At 41.9% G+C, this 18,034-nt stretch overlaps 3 protein-coding genes across 3 annotated transcripts in view; 1 reads left to right on the top strand and 2 right to left on the bottom strand.

The window, feature by feature from the left end:
* LOC134672776 (uncharacterized) overlaps positions 1-11,696 on the top strand; it is a 36,581-nt gene extending 24,885 nt beyond the window's left edge. Inside the window, exons 3-10 of the mRNA XM_063530718.1 lie at positions 537-667; positions 1,042-1,182; positions 2,639-2,962; positions 3,293-4,723; positions 5,485-5,689; positions 6,157-6,334; positions 6,856-6,987; positions 7,610-11,696. Coding sequence (XP_063386788.1) covers positions 537-667; positions 1,042-1,182; positions 2,639-2,962; positions 3,293-4,723; positions 5,485-5,689; positions 6,157-6,334; positions 6,856-6,987; positions 7,610-7,705 — 2,638 coding nt within the window. The 3' untranslated portion in view covers positions 7,706-11,696. The remainder of the gene's footprint in view (positions 1-536; positions 668-1,041; positions 1,183-2,638; positions 2,963-3,292; positions 4,724-5,484; positions 5,690-6,156; positions 6,335-6,855; positions 6,988-7,609) is intronic.
* Positions 11,566-17,547, bottom strand: LOC134672857 (inositol polyphosphate multikinase). Its single transcript, XM_063530806.1, has 7 exons — positions 17,358-17,547; positions 17,182-17,253; positions 16,755-17,000; positions 14,963-15,151; positions 14,068-14,260; positions 13,070-13,190; positions 11,566-12,753 (listed from the first exon to the last, which is right to left on the bottom strand). Exons 1-7 carry the CDS (start codon positions 17,545-17,547, stop codon positions 12,394-12,396), a joined length of 1,371 nt encoding a protein of 456 aa, XP_063386876.1. The 3' UTR covers positions 11,566-12,393.
* Positions 17,425-18,034, bottom strand: part of LOC134672794 (probable 3-hydroxyacyl-CoA dehydrogenase B0272.3) — an 18,963-nt gene continuing 18,353 nt past the window's right edge. The window contains exon 6 of the mRNA XM_063530754.1: positions 17,425-17,558. Within this exon, the coding sequence (XP_063386824.1) occupies positions 17,548-17,558 (11 nt within the window). The 3' untranslated portion in view covers positions 17,425-17,547. The remainder of the gene's footprint in view (positions 17,559-18,034) is intronic.

Here is an 18,034-nt window from a genome sequence, read left to right as displayed (position 1 = left end):
ATCATTTCAGTCACAGGATCAGTGCTGGACACAGTCCTCAATAGACTTCCACATTAGCTGGAAAGAGGCGACCGGCATATCAGCGAGTCCCTGCCTGCAACCCTATCCAGGTCGTCCGACTTTGCCGTGTCATACGCTTGTCAATGGACCCGGGTATGTCCTTAAACTACGTCCAGGACCCGGGTATGTCCTTAAACCACGTCCAAGACCACCGGTGGACGGGCAGCAGCGTCCCTCAAATTCGGTGTACTCGACTACGATCGCCAACCCGCCTGCCAAGCGTGGCGATTATGGCATTCACCCCCCAAAAAAGGGGAGGCCTATGTTCAGCAGTGGACGTCTTATGGCTGTGATGATGATGATGACGCTTGTCAATACTCGGTCGTCATCCGAGAACCTCTTTTTCCAATCCATCGGCCACCAAAGCCATACATCGGTTCTTGGAGCTATGTACCCATATGATACTGCCTGACAGAAGTTTTCTTATATGATTTTAGAAGTCGCACGAAATAATTCAAATAATTTACTCCTTTCAGAGATGAAGCCTGGTCCCACAGCGGCGCAGGATGCAAAGTCACGGTACTGGTGTTCAGAGACGGCGAGCGCGTCAACATGCTCCGCGTGCGGGAGAACAGGGACGGCTCCATACAGCCCCGAGACCACGACTGTACGTATCATATACTGAAACGTTTTCTGACCCGATCCCTTGTAAGAAGATGTTAATTACACGTCAGCGTTTAACGGACCCACCGTTAAACGCCATAGATAGAGGCTGAGGGTTTTCCAGCAGGCTCACCATACTTTCTACATTCAACTGCTTTGATCAACTGATACATACCAATACCATACATCACTAACCTTTATGTCCTGTTTGTGATAAAATGTTACTGTACGTATCTGTGGTGAACAATTCAAGTATCTTACTCGTGATTTTGCTGTTACGCGCAATATTACTATTTCTACACGGCCAGCCCTCTGACATAAACTAAGCAATTTACTAATTCGCCATTTATAATTATAACCTAGGATTATTGTCACCAGATGCGTCACCCCTTCCTCACTCCTCGGAGCCAACAGTGAGAGACACCGCGACAGGCGGCGCGCGCGACAATGCCGTCACCATGAACAAGATGATGGAGCTCCGGAGGCGTATGGAGACCCTCTCCGTACGGCGACGTGCAGGTATAACCACAGAATAAATAATAGTACTGCCGTACAGAAAGGAAACTTCCTACAAAACCGAAGTTCGACAGCGGTTCAGGGCCTAATCAATCTAATCCCTTTCTAATATATGGCACTATCCCTTTCGGCTCTTAGGATTGTCAATATTCAAGTGATTATCTTATCTTATCTGTGGTCGTGCACGCAAGAGGAAGTCAAGTGGTGCCAACCCTAATAATTGCTCGGAGCAATGCTGAGCCGAGCAGAGCCGAGTTTGGCCGAAGTCAGGAGTTTCGCACCCCTGGTATAACACATATGACAAAGGGCCCCCCCACATCTGGCGTCTTTCGAGCGTCGGCGTCTGTCGGCGTCGGTCCAGCGCTATGGAAAATGACGTCGCTGCGCAGTTGCGTCGACGCCGCGTCGACGTTGCGTCGACGTCGGCCATAGAATTTTAGACGCCGACGCTCGAAAGACGCCAGATGTGGGGGGGGGCCATAAAGTAGGATAGTGGACGATCGCTTCATAAAACCGTATTAGTCCCAATTTTACTTCATTACGACCATCCGTCTGGCTTCTGCGTTAAGGTCTTCAGAGTACCTATCAGCTGACGGTTTTTCCACCGCGATACAGCCGGCTGACGATATCACAAAAGCATAATACATATAAACTGTCATATTTCTATTTTAGTTGGAATTCAACGACAAAGTTTCAATTGGAATGCGATGGTTAAAATATATTTTTTAATACAGTTGCTCAAAAAGTGCTACTTTACGTAGCTGTTTAGCGTGCGGAAAGTTGGTTATCTCGAACTAGTGCTTTTTACTTTTCCAATTTTTTTAAATTTATACTTGTTCCAATTCACGACTACTTATTGATGAGTGTTAATATTAGTTTCCTTTAAACGTCGTAATCAGCATAAAAACCTACCGTTAATGTAAGAATACGAAAAATATTACATATTTCATATTTAATTACTTACCTCTTCATCATTATAACACGTTTATTTTTTAATATTCAATATTGAAAATTCCGTTCTTAATAAGTTGACTGAATGGAACGGAATAGCTGCCAAACGCCCATAGATATAATATACTTAAAGGCGACGTCTAACCGAGCTGTCACTGTTACCACTTTTGTTTAGTGTACGATTAACAATGTTTTTCTTATTTTTTCGCAACTGTATTAAAAAACGTCGTTCGATACACGTGCGGAAATGTCATTCTTCACTCGTCCCGAGTCTTGCCACTCGCCTGCGGCTCGTGGCAAGATATCTCGGTACTCGTGAAGTAATGACATACCTTCCGCACTAGCATCGAAATGTACTATTTTACATGTTCATGTGACCAGCTGACGGTCTTTCCATCGTGTTACAAGCTACATTTGTTTGATGACTTTTTGTTATTCACAATAGCAGTTAAACGATCCGAAAAAGTTTCATTCGGCATGCGATGAACTTGACAAATTTTAATTTCAGACACCAAAGCGGAAATCCAAAAGACCCGCTCCGAAGAAACTCTATCCGTCCCGTCTCTCCTCGACGACGGCGCCTACCGCGCCTGCACGCCCGCCCTCTACGACGACTTCCGCGACGGACGACTGTTCGACGACTGTCGCGACGGGAGGCTGTTCGACGATTGTCGCGACGGACGATTGTTCGACGATTGTCCGAGGGACGTAAGACTTTACGAAGATTGTCCAAGAGAAGGGCGGTTGTATGAAGATTGTCCGCGGGACGGCCGGTATACGAGGCTGGATCTTGACTGTGCCTTTGATCGTTACACGCTGCTACCGCCTATAGGTAAGTCGAGACCTCAATGTGCAATTTAGGCTGGTATTTGTCCTGTCCAATTTCTTTGTTCAATGTCATTGCGTCTCACTCTCTCATTGAAGCAAAATGTGAGACGCAATATAGATGGAATAACAAAACACCCTAAGGGGTAAGTTATTGGAAAATTATGAGAAGTTTTTCTGTACGAAATATAGATAAGGGAACTTCTACTTCGGAGATTCGTCCAGTTTATAGGTGTATAGGAAATAATGTATAACAAATACCTTTAAAACGAGACATACCTACAAAGATTTCCAAAGGACTTATTTCACTCCTAACCTTTTAAATTCACACCCACAGGCAGCAGAACAGATTCCGACCAATCCGTCGACAGGATCCAAGAGGTCGACAGCGAGCGTCTCATGTCCGACGCTCTCGCCGGCTCCATACTGGTGAAGAGGAGGGACAGAGAGGAAGAGGCTATACTGGAGGAGTGTCTAGAGGGTGTCGAGAGTTTGAGGGACTCCCCGCAGCTGGCTGCCGGGGACCTAGCGCCTATACCTGCGGCTGAATATGGTAAGATACTTGTGAAGAGGAGGGACAGAGAGGAAGAGGCTATACTGGAGGAGTGTCTAGAGGGTGTCGAGAGTTTGAGGGACTCCCCGCAGCTGGCTGCCGGGGACCTAGCGCCTGTATCTGCGGCTGAATTTGGTAAGATACTTGTGAAGAGGAGGGACAGAGAGGAAGGGGCTATACTGGAGGAGTGTCTAGAGGGTGTCGAGAGTTTGAGGGACTCCCCGCAGCTGGCTGCCGGGGACCTAGCGCCTATACCTGCGGCTGAATATGGTAAGATACTTGTGAAGAGGAGGGACAGAGAGGAAGAGGCTATACTGGAGGAGTGTCTAGAGGGTGTCGAGAGTTTGAGGGACTCCCCGCAGCTGGCTGCCGGGGACCTAGCGCCTATACCTGCGGCTGAATATGGTAAGATACTTGTGAAGAGGAGGGACAGAGAGGAAGAGGCTATACTGGAGGAGTGTCTAGAGGGTGTCGAGAGTTTGAGGGACTCCCCGCAGCTGGCTGCCGGGGACCTAGCGCCTGTATCTGCGGCTGAATTTGGTAAGATACTTGTGAAGAGGAGGGACAGAGAGGAAGGGGCTATACTGGAGGAGTGTCTAGAGGGTGTCGAGAGTTTGAGGGACTCCCCGCAGCTGGCTGCCGGGGACCTAGCGCCTATACCTGCGGCTGAATATGGTAAGATACTTGTGAAGAGGAGGGACAGAGAGGAAGAGGCTATACTGGAGGAGTGTCTAGAGGGTGTCGAGAGTTTGAGGGACTCCCCGCAGCTGGCTGCCGGGGACCTAGCGCCTATACCTGCGGCTGAATATGGTAAGATACTTGTGAAGAGGAGGGACAGAGAGGAAGAGGCTATACTGGAGGAGTGTCTAGAGGGTGTCGAGAGTTTGAGGGACTCCCCGCAGCTGGCTGCCGGGGACCTAGCGCCTGTATCTGCGGCTGAATTTGGTAAGATACTTGTGAAGAGGAGGGACAGAGAGGAAGGGGCTATACTGGAGGAGTGTCTAGAGGGTGTCGAGAGTTTGAGGGACTCCCCGCAGCTGGCTGCCGGGGACCTAGCGCCTATACCTGCGGCTGAATATGGTAAGATACTTGTGAAGAGGAGGGACAGAGAGGAAGAGGCTATACTGGAGGAGTGTCTAGAGGGTGTCGAGAGTTTGAGGGACTCCCCGCAGCTGGCTGCCGGGGACCTAGCGCCTATACCTGCGGCTGAATATGGTAAGATACTTGTGAAGAGGAGGGACAGAGAGGAAGAGGCTATACTGGAGGAGTGTCTAGAGGGTGTCGAGAGTTTGAGGGACTCCCCGCAGCTGGCTGCCGGGGACCTAGCGCCTGTATCTGCGGCTGAATTTGGTAAGATACTTGTGAAGAGGAGGGACAGAGAGGAAGGGGCTATACTGGAGGAGTGTCTAGAGGGTGTCGAGAGTTTGAGGGACTCCCCGCAGCTGGCTGCCGGGGATCTTGCGCCTATATTTGAAGCTGAATATGGTATGTTTTATTATAGGGAGAGGAAGAAGAAAAAAGAATATCTTAAGAATCTGAGTAGATATTCTTTTCAGTCAATAGATGTTGTGAATATACATATTTAATGTTGTTTATGGTGAGATATACCCAATATTTGTCGAGAGGCAGGTGATTTGCTTTCGGTGTCTGTTCATGTGTGTTTAGTCTATGAGTCCAGTATATAACTGGATCAGGCATGAGGGGCAATGACCGAACGGGATAGTCTTATGTGTCTTTCAGTAGGAGGAGCAGCGAAAGTGTTATTATCGTTTGTCCTTGTCACCGTCTCACATATTTTTTATTCCCCATCGTAAATTTAGTACGGATTATGGTGGGCATCAAATAAATTCGACCAATCATAGTGTCGCACCGCGTACGTTTGGTCCCTCACGGAGGCCCGCGTATAGCACATGTATAGCATCCTACTATCGATGGGTTAGTCGTATGCCGTGTTAGTAATGATTGTGTCCCGGCAGGTCCGCTGGTGGGCGGCGGGTGGCGCGCGCGGGGGTTCGGGTCGCACGGGCAGCTGGCGCCGCCGCCGCTGGCCGCCGCCGCGCACTCCGCCTCCTCGCTGCAGCTGCAGCCGCACCCGCCGCTCGAGGACGCGCTCTTCAGCTCCTCCACCAGCGACCTGGAGACCCTCACGAGGAACAGGATGCTGCCGCTCAGCAGGCACCGGTGAGCCGACCCCGCTGACATAATACTCATCATTCATAACATAATACCTGAATTGCTAAAAAAGAAGTTCCAAAAGTTGGTACATTATATTTGTAAGAGAGTCCATCCTCTTAGCCGTCCTCGCCCGGCATGCAAATCTCAAAATCGATTCCTTTTTTTAAATTTTACATTAACATTACAATACTGTGCCCTGTGACAGGGTTTGTAATAGGCGGACTGTTTTTTAGTTATAAGACCTATTGTAAACCCACAAAAGCAGTAAATGAATTAATTATTAATTAGGATAAGAAAAAGACCTGTGTCCTGTTTATCAAAAACTAGTAACTTGTAATATAAATGAAAGTTCCTTTCCAATAAAAGCTGTCAAAAAAGGACTTCCACTTATATCGCAAGTTACAAACTTTTGATAAACGGGGCACTATACTTTACAGTCGTTTCATCAAATTAATAATTTATTTTCCGCACAGAAATCGCGAGCACCTGCACCTGAGCGACGAGGGCCTCGACGTGTCGCACCGGCCGCGCAACCTCGAGGTGGGCAGCGAGCGACGCCAGAGAAGGATCAAGAAGATCGCGGAGCTGGAGAACTCTAGGCTGTTCCGGTTTGGGGACTCGTTTGAGGACGTTGTGCAGGAGGTGGAGAAGGTACTCATAACTTTTTACTCGTCGACTTTAATGGTTTAATTAACACTTCGTATACCAAACTATATTCGCATACCTTTCAGTGAAAAGGTAGCCCATTGAGAAGAGTTGTGAAAGTTTCACAATGGGCTACCGACTCAACTCATAACGCTTTAGAAAACTATAATGTATTTGACCAATCACGTCTTGGCGCGGTCAAGACGACCAAACCAAAGAATAGAACAAAAGACATCAACGAACTGCTTTTTAATGAGATAGAAGCTCGTTGATGTCTTCTGTTCTATCCATTCATCTACTGATTATGTATATCAATTATAGTTTTGATTAATTATTTAGGTTGTACAGTAGAAAATACTTAAGAAAATAGTAGTACTTTAGTTATGTACCTTACTTAGGCCACTCAGCATTTTTGTTTATAATATAAATATGGCGTTACTGCTATATAACACTAATCAATATATATTTAACAAAAGTAACTTGATTTGTTTCCTATTTGTACCTAATTAAAACACGTATATTTGCAGGAGCCGGAAAAGAAGGAAATTAAGAAGATAGCCAGAATACGGTGCGGGTTCTGCAAGAAGCGGCTCAGCATCGCCACCGTGCACAAGTGTCGCTGCGGGGCCGAGTTCTGCGCCCCGCACCGGTATGCTGAGGTAAGTACATTTGGAAATATTACGCCTTGGAGTATTCCATGAATCTGTCTACCGTTGTCGCGTACAAACGCGAATTTTCTGAAGATTTTCAAGTATAGGAGTTCCTATATCTATGACAAAAAATTGCTTAGAAATTAAATAAACTAGTCGGTAGTTATCGTATACTTCGTTTTTTTTTAGCATTAGAAAGAACTTGCAAGAAGGTAAGCGATCTTGACATGTCTTTTAATTGAAAAACGCTTTTTAAAAATCAAAAACTTATACTTATGAAAGCAGAAGAATATAAATGATCGTATTAGATTCATAATTGTCACATATTTGCCGTAACTTATTTTTAAAATGTGTTTTTCAATAAAAAGACACATTAAGATTGTTTACCTTATTTCTAATGCTAAAAAAAACGAACTATAGGTACGAAGTAGAAGGTCCCAGGTTTGAATCCTGGTAAAGGCATTCATTTGTGTGTTTATCACTAATATTTGTTCCTGAGTTAAGGATGTTTTATATGTGTACATATATCGTTGTCTAGTACCCACAACACATGGTTTACTCAGCTTACTGTGGGACTAGGTCGATCTGCGTATAATTGCATAATATTGATTAAGTTTATTGGTTCCGCCAGGTGCACGGGTGCGCGTACGACTACAAGGCGAGCGCGCACCAGTACCTGCAGCGCGCCAACCCGCTCGTGTCCGCGCCCAAGCTGCCCAAGATATAGCCCTCCCCCCCCACACCCCCTACACACCCTCCACGCATGACGACACACGACCAGTGCCCCGTTTACCAAAAGCTTGTAACTTGTAATACAAGCGGATGTCACTTTTTGATAGCTTTATTACGAGTTATAAGCTTTTGATAAACAGGCCCCGGTCCATTATATAAGGAATATTTCTGTACCACTTCGTATCTCGTCATAGTGACGACGGATATGACAGCTAATCTCATATTACGGTCACTGTGATAAGGTACGTAGTGGCATAGGAAAAAATTGCACAGTCCGCTAAAGAAGTAGGTATCTAACTAATAGTCTATTCTGTTTGAATCTTAAAAGGAATGTAAACTCTATTTATACATTTTATATCTATAAAAATATTGGCCGAATGTCTTCACCGAAGTTTCCAAATCAAATATAACAATGATTCCATTATACAATAATAAAAATGTTAAATACTAAAAATTAATTTTCGCGACGCCGTTTTGGGAACCGCCGAAATATCATACTGTTATTTTTTTACCTGTGAAAATTCGAGTAATTAACTAAAAAGCACAATGTAAATCTTACACTAGTAAGTCTAGTAACATTAGTCAAAAAAATTTGGACCTTTTCCAGTGTCGTAACCGCAAAGGTATAGAAGATTTAAATTCCTTAGCCTCTAATACTGGTCTCAATCAATTTGTATACAGGGTGTTTGGTACATTGTTTGTCAAATTAGAACGGCAGATAGGTTGACTCATTTGCTATCTACTCATGCCTAGAAAAACAAAATTGGCCATGGCTTGTTTTACTACTACGCTAGTAAAAAATTTAAATTTACGAAAAACTGGCATAGAAGTGAAAAAAAAAATGTGCGCCAAATTAAAAATTTCTAGGCCTGAGAAGATAGCAAATGACTCAACCTATCTGCCGTTTTAATTTGGCAAACGATGTACCAAACACCCTGTATAAGTTAGCTTTTTCTGTAGCGGACTGTACTGTACACTCTAACCCCCTTATTCATAAACGTTTACTAAAGTTGACAAGCCGATAATAATCGTTTGTCCCCGACATATTGGAAAGATGGAAAGGGACAAACTATTATTATCGGCTTGTTAACTTTAGTAACGTTTATGAATAATGGGGCAAGTTGATACGCGCCGAACGCCTATTGGTTACAGTAGGTTAGTTGCCTAAGACTATTTCCTTTACCACGCTACGCAATTAAAACATTATTAATTAATAAAATACAAATATACATTCAATTATTGATATGGCAAAAATAATCACATTTAATATAATGTGATGTAGGCAAAATATAAAGAAAATTTGACCTATTTTGCCGTTTTCGTGTACATATAGCCCTATCTATATCCGTTCCTATGTATAATTGCGTTGCGTTTTTAGGAAATAGACTCTCCTATTGTATTTCTTATTAGTTGGGCAAATTCAACGAATTAACGTCGACAACTATATAAAACTACTTCTATTTTTTGTATATCACGGTAACGTCAATTTGCCACAGATAAGAAATACGAATTAACCTTTTGAACGCTTCACGTGATAAACAAAAATGTCACTCACACGCCAAGGTCATGGGCGCAAGCGAGCTAATGTAAACCTTATTTGAAAGTGTGAAGGTACGCCATAACACTTTGTTGTCCCCATGGACACGACTAGTTACGACGCCATTAGGTTCAAAAGGTTAAAAATAAATCTATCGTAACCTGACAGCGATCCAGATGTAACTATAGATATTGAATGTACATAGCTATCTTGACTAATCCCTTCTTTACACTGATCTGGGTCGCGGTCGGCCAATGATCGATTTAGCCAAAGAATTATTGATAGTAAAAGACGAAGTTTAAGAATCGTGGTCCCTAGTTTGACAGCTGAATAGATGGCGCTGTATTGTGCCGTATAGTTTGTGGGTGCTGGATTGTCAAATATTTATGACAGCTGTCAAATTTGAAGCACGAATTTGTCTTGGACGAGAAATCTTATACAATCAATGATTCTAATAATTTAGCCTAGGTTATTGAGGTCCGTTAGTAAAATGACTAATGTGAGAACCCCATATAATTGACGGATATTTAATTTTACTGACCAGTCTACACTTTAGAGCAATAAAAGTGGATATATTTTATACATTAATGTACAAAATATATCGTTTTATTGTAACGGTAACTCAGCTTCTTTACTGAACTAATTTCATAGTTGAACAGTGCTCAGTCTTAAAAACGTCAACCTAAAGACTGCTTGAGAAATTAACAATGTTAAATAATTAAAACAAATATGTGACATAGTTGACACGTCGCGTAGCAGCGCTTTGGAGCGTCGTTAATAATACCGTAAGCGTCGACCGCCATAGGGTACTGTTACCCGTGGGACGTCACAAATATGTATTTCAGAGGCGAATTTTTACTACCGAGCATTTAAGTTACAATTTAGAATTTACATAAATTAGTTCTTTAAAGGAGGAAAAATATGTAAAGGTGTATAAAAACCACACAATCAATCACTGGATAAATAAAATTCAGTTACTATCCAGCTGAAAATACTTGATCGTGATCTTATTGATTGGTTTGACAATATTGTGATCCATAATGTCAATCGTGTAATCATAAATACGCGTAACACCGCCACGTTTATTATTATTACTAACATGTTATTTCTCGGGCGGGAAACGACCAGCTATATTAAATGTTCTTGTCATATAGTTATTGTTACACTGTGTGCCCATTTGAGCGGGACGTCAGGTGGGGACGCAGCTTGAAAGGCCCCACAGATTATCAGTCCGCCGGACGATATCAGCCTGTCGGTTGTTGCAAGCTGTCAAATTTTGCGTGTAACTGACAGGCCGATATCGTCCGGCGGACTGGTAATCAGTGGGCCTCTTTAGTCGTACGTGCTTGTACTAATGGAGTCAAACGAATTGTGATATATGCTGACCTAAATTAAGAAGAAAATGTTGAAACTTCTGCCACGTGTGAGTTTGTTTTTGTAATTAAATAATTGAGAAAAAAATGTGAAAAAAAATTACTCTAAAAATGTAACTTAGTTTTGACCGTCACGGAATGTGAAATATGAATGGATAGAACTTTAAATGTTTGTGCCAGAATGATATTAAAAGTAGTGAATGACATATAAATGACATTTGTTTCCACGGTAACTTTAGGTGCTGGAATGTTAATTTTTATTTTCTTTTGAATTCTGATATTTTTAAGTCAGCTAAGAGGTTTTTTCATCATTTTACTTTTTTATAGGTTACAAATGATATTGCTAACTTAAACGGGTACTTTCTGTTGGTCTTATAGAATTTAACAATATGTACTTTTCAAGGTGCGAAAAGAAATATAACACAACACTGGAAAGCCAGATATTAAGACACAGATTTTATAAGCCTAATAATAAGGTTTTAATTTCAATTCTTGCAAATAAAAATGTCCGTGTGACGGTCAAAATACTAACGGTACTATATTTCGTGCTAGATCTCTCGGTTTCAGTAATTCATGTAACATATGTTGTGTAACACTAGATTATTATGCTTATACATGTTCATTTGTCAAATGTACTGCTATATTCACGTGGGTCGTGGTTTATATAAAATCAACCGTATCATTTAACATATACGGTTCATTTTTGGTATACTTAAGGCTCGAGTTTTGAGTCCGATGCGTTCATACCAATTTTGACGTTGAACCAAAAGAATAGGAATATATTTTTTGTAATAATAATATTAATACTTTATTTAATGGCCTTTTATTACTATAATAATAGTCAGGTTTGGTGTTAGAATTGGAATGATCGCGAATAGGTGCATATCGATATTGTTGGTGTCAATAATATTGATTAATAATATTGATTAATATTGAATGTGTTTAGGACCCGTTTGGGTGTGCCAGATAATTTGATTTTTTTTTTTTAGATTATTATTAAGTTTATAGATAATTTTTATTTGGGTAAATAATTTTGGCTGATTTCGAAAATAAATATTTATAATGCGAAAGCGAAACATTTTGTTATTTTTACAACCATTACAATTAAACACTTATAATACTTATCAACACTTAAGTACCTACTATATCATGAAAGAAAACACAATTAACAAGGTTTAACTTAAGACTATGTGATGTTTTCGTAATATCACTTCACATTACAGTCACAAGAATCAACTCAATAGTTCGTCGCGGTTGTCAAATATTTTGATATCAAGTAGTCATTACCATTTATGACATTAACCTTTTCGACGCTAATGATGGCTATATCCGCAACGCAAGCAGGCAAGACGAATTAATCCGCCACAGACCACAGAGCAACATCGACCTACGTGCATATGCATAACAGTTCAATTTCGTTTTGATACTTCCGTGACGTGGCGTTCGAGTGATAGCTTTGTGTTTGAGACGGCGTCGAAAATGTTAAAATATTATGGTGAAAATCCTTTAGGACCTTTCATTTTGACCTTCCATTGAGTAGGGTTTGGAGAATCACTGGACAGTTGTTCTAAGATGGCTCTATCTTATAGTTCATTCTGAATTTTTATAGTTTTCGTAATTGTGGTCAAAGGATTAAGGTCTCTTCTATGATAAGGACCCTGACCGAATTTTTAGTCATGTTTTTGCATTTTTTCGAGAACGATTTTTTTCTCTCTATGTAACACAACGGAGGTTTGAATTACACCCACGATTTTTGACCACGCATATGAGAGCTTAAAACACTTGATCATCAGTCTCCTTTAAAAACGCCTCAAAAATCTCCACAAAACTGTCTATTCCGTCCCTAAAATTCTCATCCACCGCCATCTCATCTTCTTCATTGAAAAACGCATGCGCGAAATCTATTATTTTGACCGTCCCCCATTGGGCAGGGTTCGGCGAATCACCGGACAGTTGGTCCAAGATGGCGCGATAGTTCATCCTGATTTTGGACAGCTTGTCTTCATAATTGTGGTCGAAGGAGTGATTGTGGTTGATCTTTTCGAGCGCCTCGCTCCAGGGGGAGGTGACGGTGGGAGGGGGCGAGAAGCTTCGCTGCGCTAGTTGCATTGAGGTTAGGGGTACGGAGTTAACCTGGAAAGATAAGTTTTAAGATATACCTGGTAGAAAAATAATATAGCAACTTCAATATCTTAAGTATAAACGTTGCCATTATTGTTAATTCCTAGGAGTTGTTAGTTCTTTATTGTGCCCCCTTAAGTTAAAGTTGACGAATTATAAAGTGAGCTAAACTTGTTCAAGAGATCGCCTCCCTTTATATTTCGTCAACCTTACAAAAAATGTCTCGGGGTCTCTCGACGAGTGTGTACAGCGGGCATTAATAAATGACAAATTGACCAACCCTATCGCAAAAATATAGAGAGTTGTAGTCAGTGGAGCCAGTAGGTACCTTCTTATATACTGGACCCTTGGAAGAGATCTGGCCACTGAAGTTGGAGCCGGACTCGCTGTGCATGGAGTGTATGGACTTGCGGCGACCCACGGACTCGGAGCGGCACTTCGGGCGGGGCCTGGATACGAAATGTCTTATTTAACCTTTTCGACGCCGTGTCAAACACAAAAGGTGTCACTCGGACGGCACGTCACCGAAGTGTCAAAACTGTAATTGAACTTTATGCATATGCAATTATGCACGTAGGTCTGTGTTGCTCTGTGCTCTGTGACCGATTAATCGGTCTTTGGCGTTGAACCTGCGGTGCGGATCGGTCATTGGCGTCCAAAAGGTTAATGCGGGCTGTACACACTCGTCGAGAGACCCCAAGACAGGCCGAAAACGAGTATGTACATGCTGCTTCTTTCTCGTCTGGCTCTTCCTTGTCTCGTCTCGCGCTTCTCGGATTGGATCGGAGCGGTGCCGAGAGTTCCGAGAGGCTCTCGACGAGTGTGTACAGCCGACATAATAATTCATTTTTTGGTTCCTACAGAACCTAATGGTGCTCCTACACTGACAGTTATATTTCACACAACGAGCAGTACAACACATTGCACCATTATGAATGGATTTATTAAGCTGTAGGAACCAATCTGCAAGCTTTTCCAAAAAAATCCAAATATATTCCAATTAATTTAGCTTTGATGATTAATTTTATGACAAGTCACATTTCCAGGCTGACAGTTTAAAAACGACCATTGAAAATTGAACACATGTTTGAAGTGCCGTATGTGGGAAATATATAATCCCTCAGCCGGGTAAAGGGTTAAATCGGAATGCTAAAGTTGACATTCTATTGGTGTGAATGTGGTCGATAAATCGTACTATTGGAAAAGGGTTAAGCGAAAGATGAACTACGAAATTCTGCCCTCCTATGCTAAAAAGCGGTATTTGTATTTAGTTTTCTTTGAAAATATGGCCTAGGTTAGGAGAGCAGAATTGGCAGTAGGACTCACGAGAGGACATCCCCCTCTCCGCAGCAGTCCCTCAGCTTGGCAGCATCATACGCGAGCAGCAACGAACATGAGTATATTTTGACTGAAGTCTGCCTCGAGGCCCATTTCTGTATCTTCCATAATGTTGTCAGGAACTGGAGTATCAACGCGCGGCAGAGGCTGGTGCCGACGCCGTTTAAAAAGTTACGGATGGCTGAAACAAATAATTTTTAACATCGATTAATTTTACGGTTTATACTCACATATTTGCTTGAGAAAGGAGACCTAGGCTCTCCGAAACATGTCGCGCGAGTGACTAAAACTAAAAACAAGTGAGTCTAAACCGTAAAATTATTCAATGTTAGTAAGTCTCACAACAGTTTAAATTCGATTAAATAATTTTTAAATTAGAGAAAAAAATCGTCGCGAACTTTTGGAAACCCGGTACTGTCGCTCTAACCAAATGAGATAAAAAACTTGTTCCACCTCGTCAGACGAGGCTCACTGCGCAATCGTCGCGTCGCTACAAGTAAGCTGTCGCCACCTAGCACATTCAACACCAAGAACCCGACTGTCGGGTACACTGTTCGTAGCGACTACGCGCTACATACGGCGAAACCGTGGCTACGCGCTACGAGCGTAACCCGTAGCACTTAGTGGTAATGAATGTGCTAGCGGCCATATCTGTGCTGATCGTGACAGACGCATTTTGTTAGAGAGTGAGTCTTCTGTACCTAGTACTATTATTTATTCTGTGACATGGTGTCTAGCCATCACTTTTAGAGTCTGTTCGGAAAGAGATTAGTCGTAGAATGTATTAAGCCTCATACATTCCACGACTCTTTACCCACAGACTCTACCATAGGATCAACCTCGAAATCGCCACAAAATTGCCATTGCTCTTTCAAAAACCTACCATCTTTAACCGCCTGCCCATGTAACCTCTTCCCATAGTCCTTGTTATATTTCAGCAGTTTCCCGGTAGACAGCCGGTACACTTGGAACCCGGGTATGCAGAACCCGTATTCTTCTTTACACAGCTTGTATTTGCTTTGCTCCTTCTGGATCTTCTCTGCTGAGGCTAGATGGTCCCAGGTTCTTCTGCCTATGGAATAACAAAATATTTTATGGCGCTCCTCAAGGCGCTCGGGAAAAGGCTGAGGGAGGCAACGGGCGACCCCCGCGCGGGCAGCTTTCTCGCGCAGAGAACTGCCATCGCAATCCAGCGCGGGAACGCTGCCTGCGTGTTGGGCACCCTCCCGAAGGCACCAAATTTTGATAGGTATTTTAAATTTTTAGTTTTAGTTATTTTAATTGTAGTTAGTTTTAGTTTCATATTCCTGTTTATGTCTTTTAGTAATTTAAATGTATGTAATTTAAAATTCATTTCTTTAAAAAAATATTTTATGTATAAATGGATTTCTATGATTTACTCGTATTGGACGAGTCGTGATAATTATATTTTTAAACATGAATTCATATTATCTGACTATCATACGATTAAGATAAGATGTTATGTAATACCACACAATTAATAATAATTTACTAAAATACCTACACTACAAACAAAAGATACACTTGGCTAATGTTGGTGCACTTATTGCGCATTTAAAGCTATGATGACTGTACCTAATACTTAGGCCCACTTGCACCATTCTACTAACCCGGGGTTAAACGGTTAAACTATTAACCTAGTATCAAATTGTATCGCTAACCATGGCAACTCCTGGTTTAACCGGTTAACCCCGGGTTAGTGGAATGGTGCAAGTGGGCCTTATTAGTATTGATAGTGTTAACCCTTTTCCAGGCCGCCACAACCTACAAGGTTTTCCCAAAAAATCCAAATAAGTGTAAGGTAAACGTACTGGTGCTCGACCCGGTTTCCAGTACATGTCATCTTGAAACTTGAGTCATTGTCAATAGAGGTGACAGCAAGGTGTCATCTATTGGGCATTAGCATGTCGAGCACTAGTACGTTTACCTTATTCCAATTAATCCAGCTTTGATGATTTATTTGAAGACAAAATTTACAAGTCAAATCTAATTTGAACCTTAAGTCGGATTGCTAAGGTTGAAATTGTATTGGCGCATACGTGGTCGACAAATCGTACTATGCATGGAAAAGGGTTGTGTAACGCGTTTTAAATACGTGTTATTTCTTAAAAATAAGTAACAAATAAAAACATATATGCCTACCATAGAGAATTTGAAATAGAGTGTTACTGTCATGGTAAAATATGTAGCTACAGTACATTTACTGCCATCTTTCGACAGAAGATTAAAACTGTTAGAATGCCATTTGACTTTAGTCCTTATTCTTTCACTGATATGTATTGATGTTGTTAAATATTGAAATTAACGCCATCTAGTCGAGAGTAGGCCAAAGGTATAGTGCAATCTTTTCGAGCGATGGCGCCATAACCTTTGGCTTACAGTCGAGTATATGGCGTTAATTTCAAGATTTAACAAATTAACACATACGTATCAGTGAAAGAATAAGGATTAAAGTCAAATGGCATTCTAACAGTTTTAATCTTCTGTCGACAGATGGCAGTAAATTTACAGTGGCTACATAATTTACTTTGACAATCCGCCTCTATCTATACACTCTATTCTCTCTGTCCCTACTAATAATATTATAAATGCGAAAGAAACTCTGTCTGTCTATTACCTCTTCATGCATAAACAGACTCTTTTAAGCTACTTACCAATTTTAACATCCATAATACAAGGTTCCAGCATCCTCTGCACCACATCTTCCAATATAATATACTCCTGCTCATGAGTGTTGTACGTGAACCGCCGACACCCATAGTACTTGGGTACTAAAGTTCTCAGCTCTATTAGATCTGGGTCTTTCGTGGTGGATAGTCGCTGGTAGAAGTCTATCTCTCGCCGCTGGCATTCCTTGATGATGGGTTTGAGGATTGTCCCGTTGTTGCATTGGAGGAGCCCTGAAAGACAAAGGGTTGATTCAACAATGTATTTGGCAAATAGTGTTGGGCCTACCCCGAGTCCTTTGAGTCCTCTGCTTCAAGACTCGACTCAGTTTTTCAGACTCTTAAGTCTAAACTCGAGTACTTGGGTAGTCCGTAGTGGACTTGGTAGATGGTACTTAGTGGCTATGATACGTACCTAGAAACCTTGTATCCGTGCTCTCTGGATGCCCAGCAACTTGTTTCTCATACCTATACGCCTGTATATCCACTGAATCGAACGGCATTACTTAAAGGGTTGTCCTTTCTCGTTCGATCTTGGGTAGTCCGTAGTGGACTTGGTATATGGTACTTGGTAGTGGCGATGATACGTACCTAGAAACCTAGTATCCGAGCTCTCTCTATGCCCGGCCACCTGTTTCTCATAGGCCTGTATCTCCACGGAGTCGAACGGCATGACTAATGGTCTGGCCGTTTCTCGTTCGATCTTGGGTAGTCCGTAGTGGACTTGGTATATGGATCGGACGCGCCGCAGCGTTCGGGGCTTGGTTGTGGCATCACTCATTTATCTCGACTCTGCGGACGATAACAAAATAATAATTAACTGATATGAGGACGAGTACTTACGTGTTTTTAAGGAATAAGTAGGGAAATTACCGCGGTACTAAGATATGGAAAGTATTAAGTAATGAAAAATATAAAAGCCGCCTGTCACTACTTTACGCGACTTTAATATTCGTTTTGTATGTAGTTACACTACGTAGGTACTTAATTATTTATAATTACATGTCTATATAAACTGTATATGTTGTACCCACGCAAAATGGTAAACAATACTTAATAAATGACATCCACAGATAATTAAGAATTTAAAAAATTGATCGTTGCTCTGGTTAATCCCCTTTACATTGATATTACATACTTTATTATAATTATTATACACATTCACAAATGCTTAAATGTGACGTTATTTATGAAAAGGGACCCTATATTGTCGAAGGCGCTTACGCCATTTTAACGATGCTCGGATATAAATACAATGTCGCGCGAGG

This window comes from Cydia fagiglandana, chromosome 17, assembly GCF_963556715.1.
Source record: "Cydia fagiglandana chromosome 17, ilCydFagi1.1, whole genome shotgun sequence".
NCBI lineage: Eukaryota > Metazoa > Arthropoda > Insecta > Lepidoptera > Tortricidae > Cydia > Cydia fagiglandana.
This window is presented reverse-complemented; position numbering and strand designations above follow the sequence as displayed.

Excerpts from the sequence above, each read along its gene's own strand:
- LOC134672857 (XM_063530806.1), bottom strand. The coding sequence starts at position 17,547 with ATGAGTGATGCCACAACCAAGCCCCGAACGCTGCGGCGCGTCCGATCC. Across the intron at positions 13,191-14,067 it reads GGAGAGGGGGATGTCCTCTC|GCCCCGCCCGAAGTGCCGCT; the intron begins GTGAGTCCTACT and ends TTTCGTATCCAG. Across the intron at positions 12,754-13,069 it reads AGGGTCCAGTATATAAGAAG|GTTAACTCCGTACCCCTAAC; the intron begins GTACCTACTGGC and ends TTATCTTTCCAG.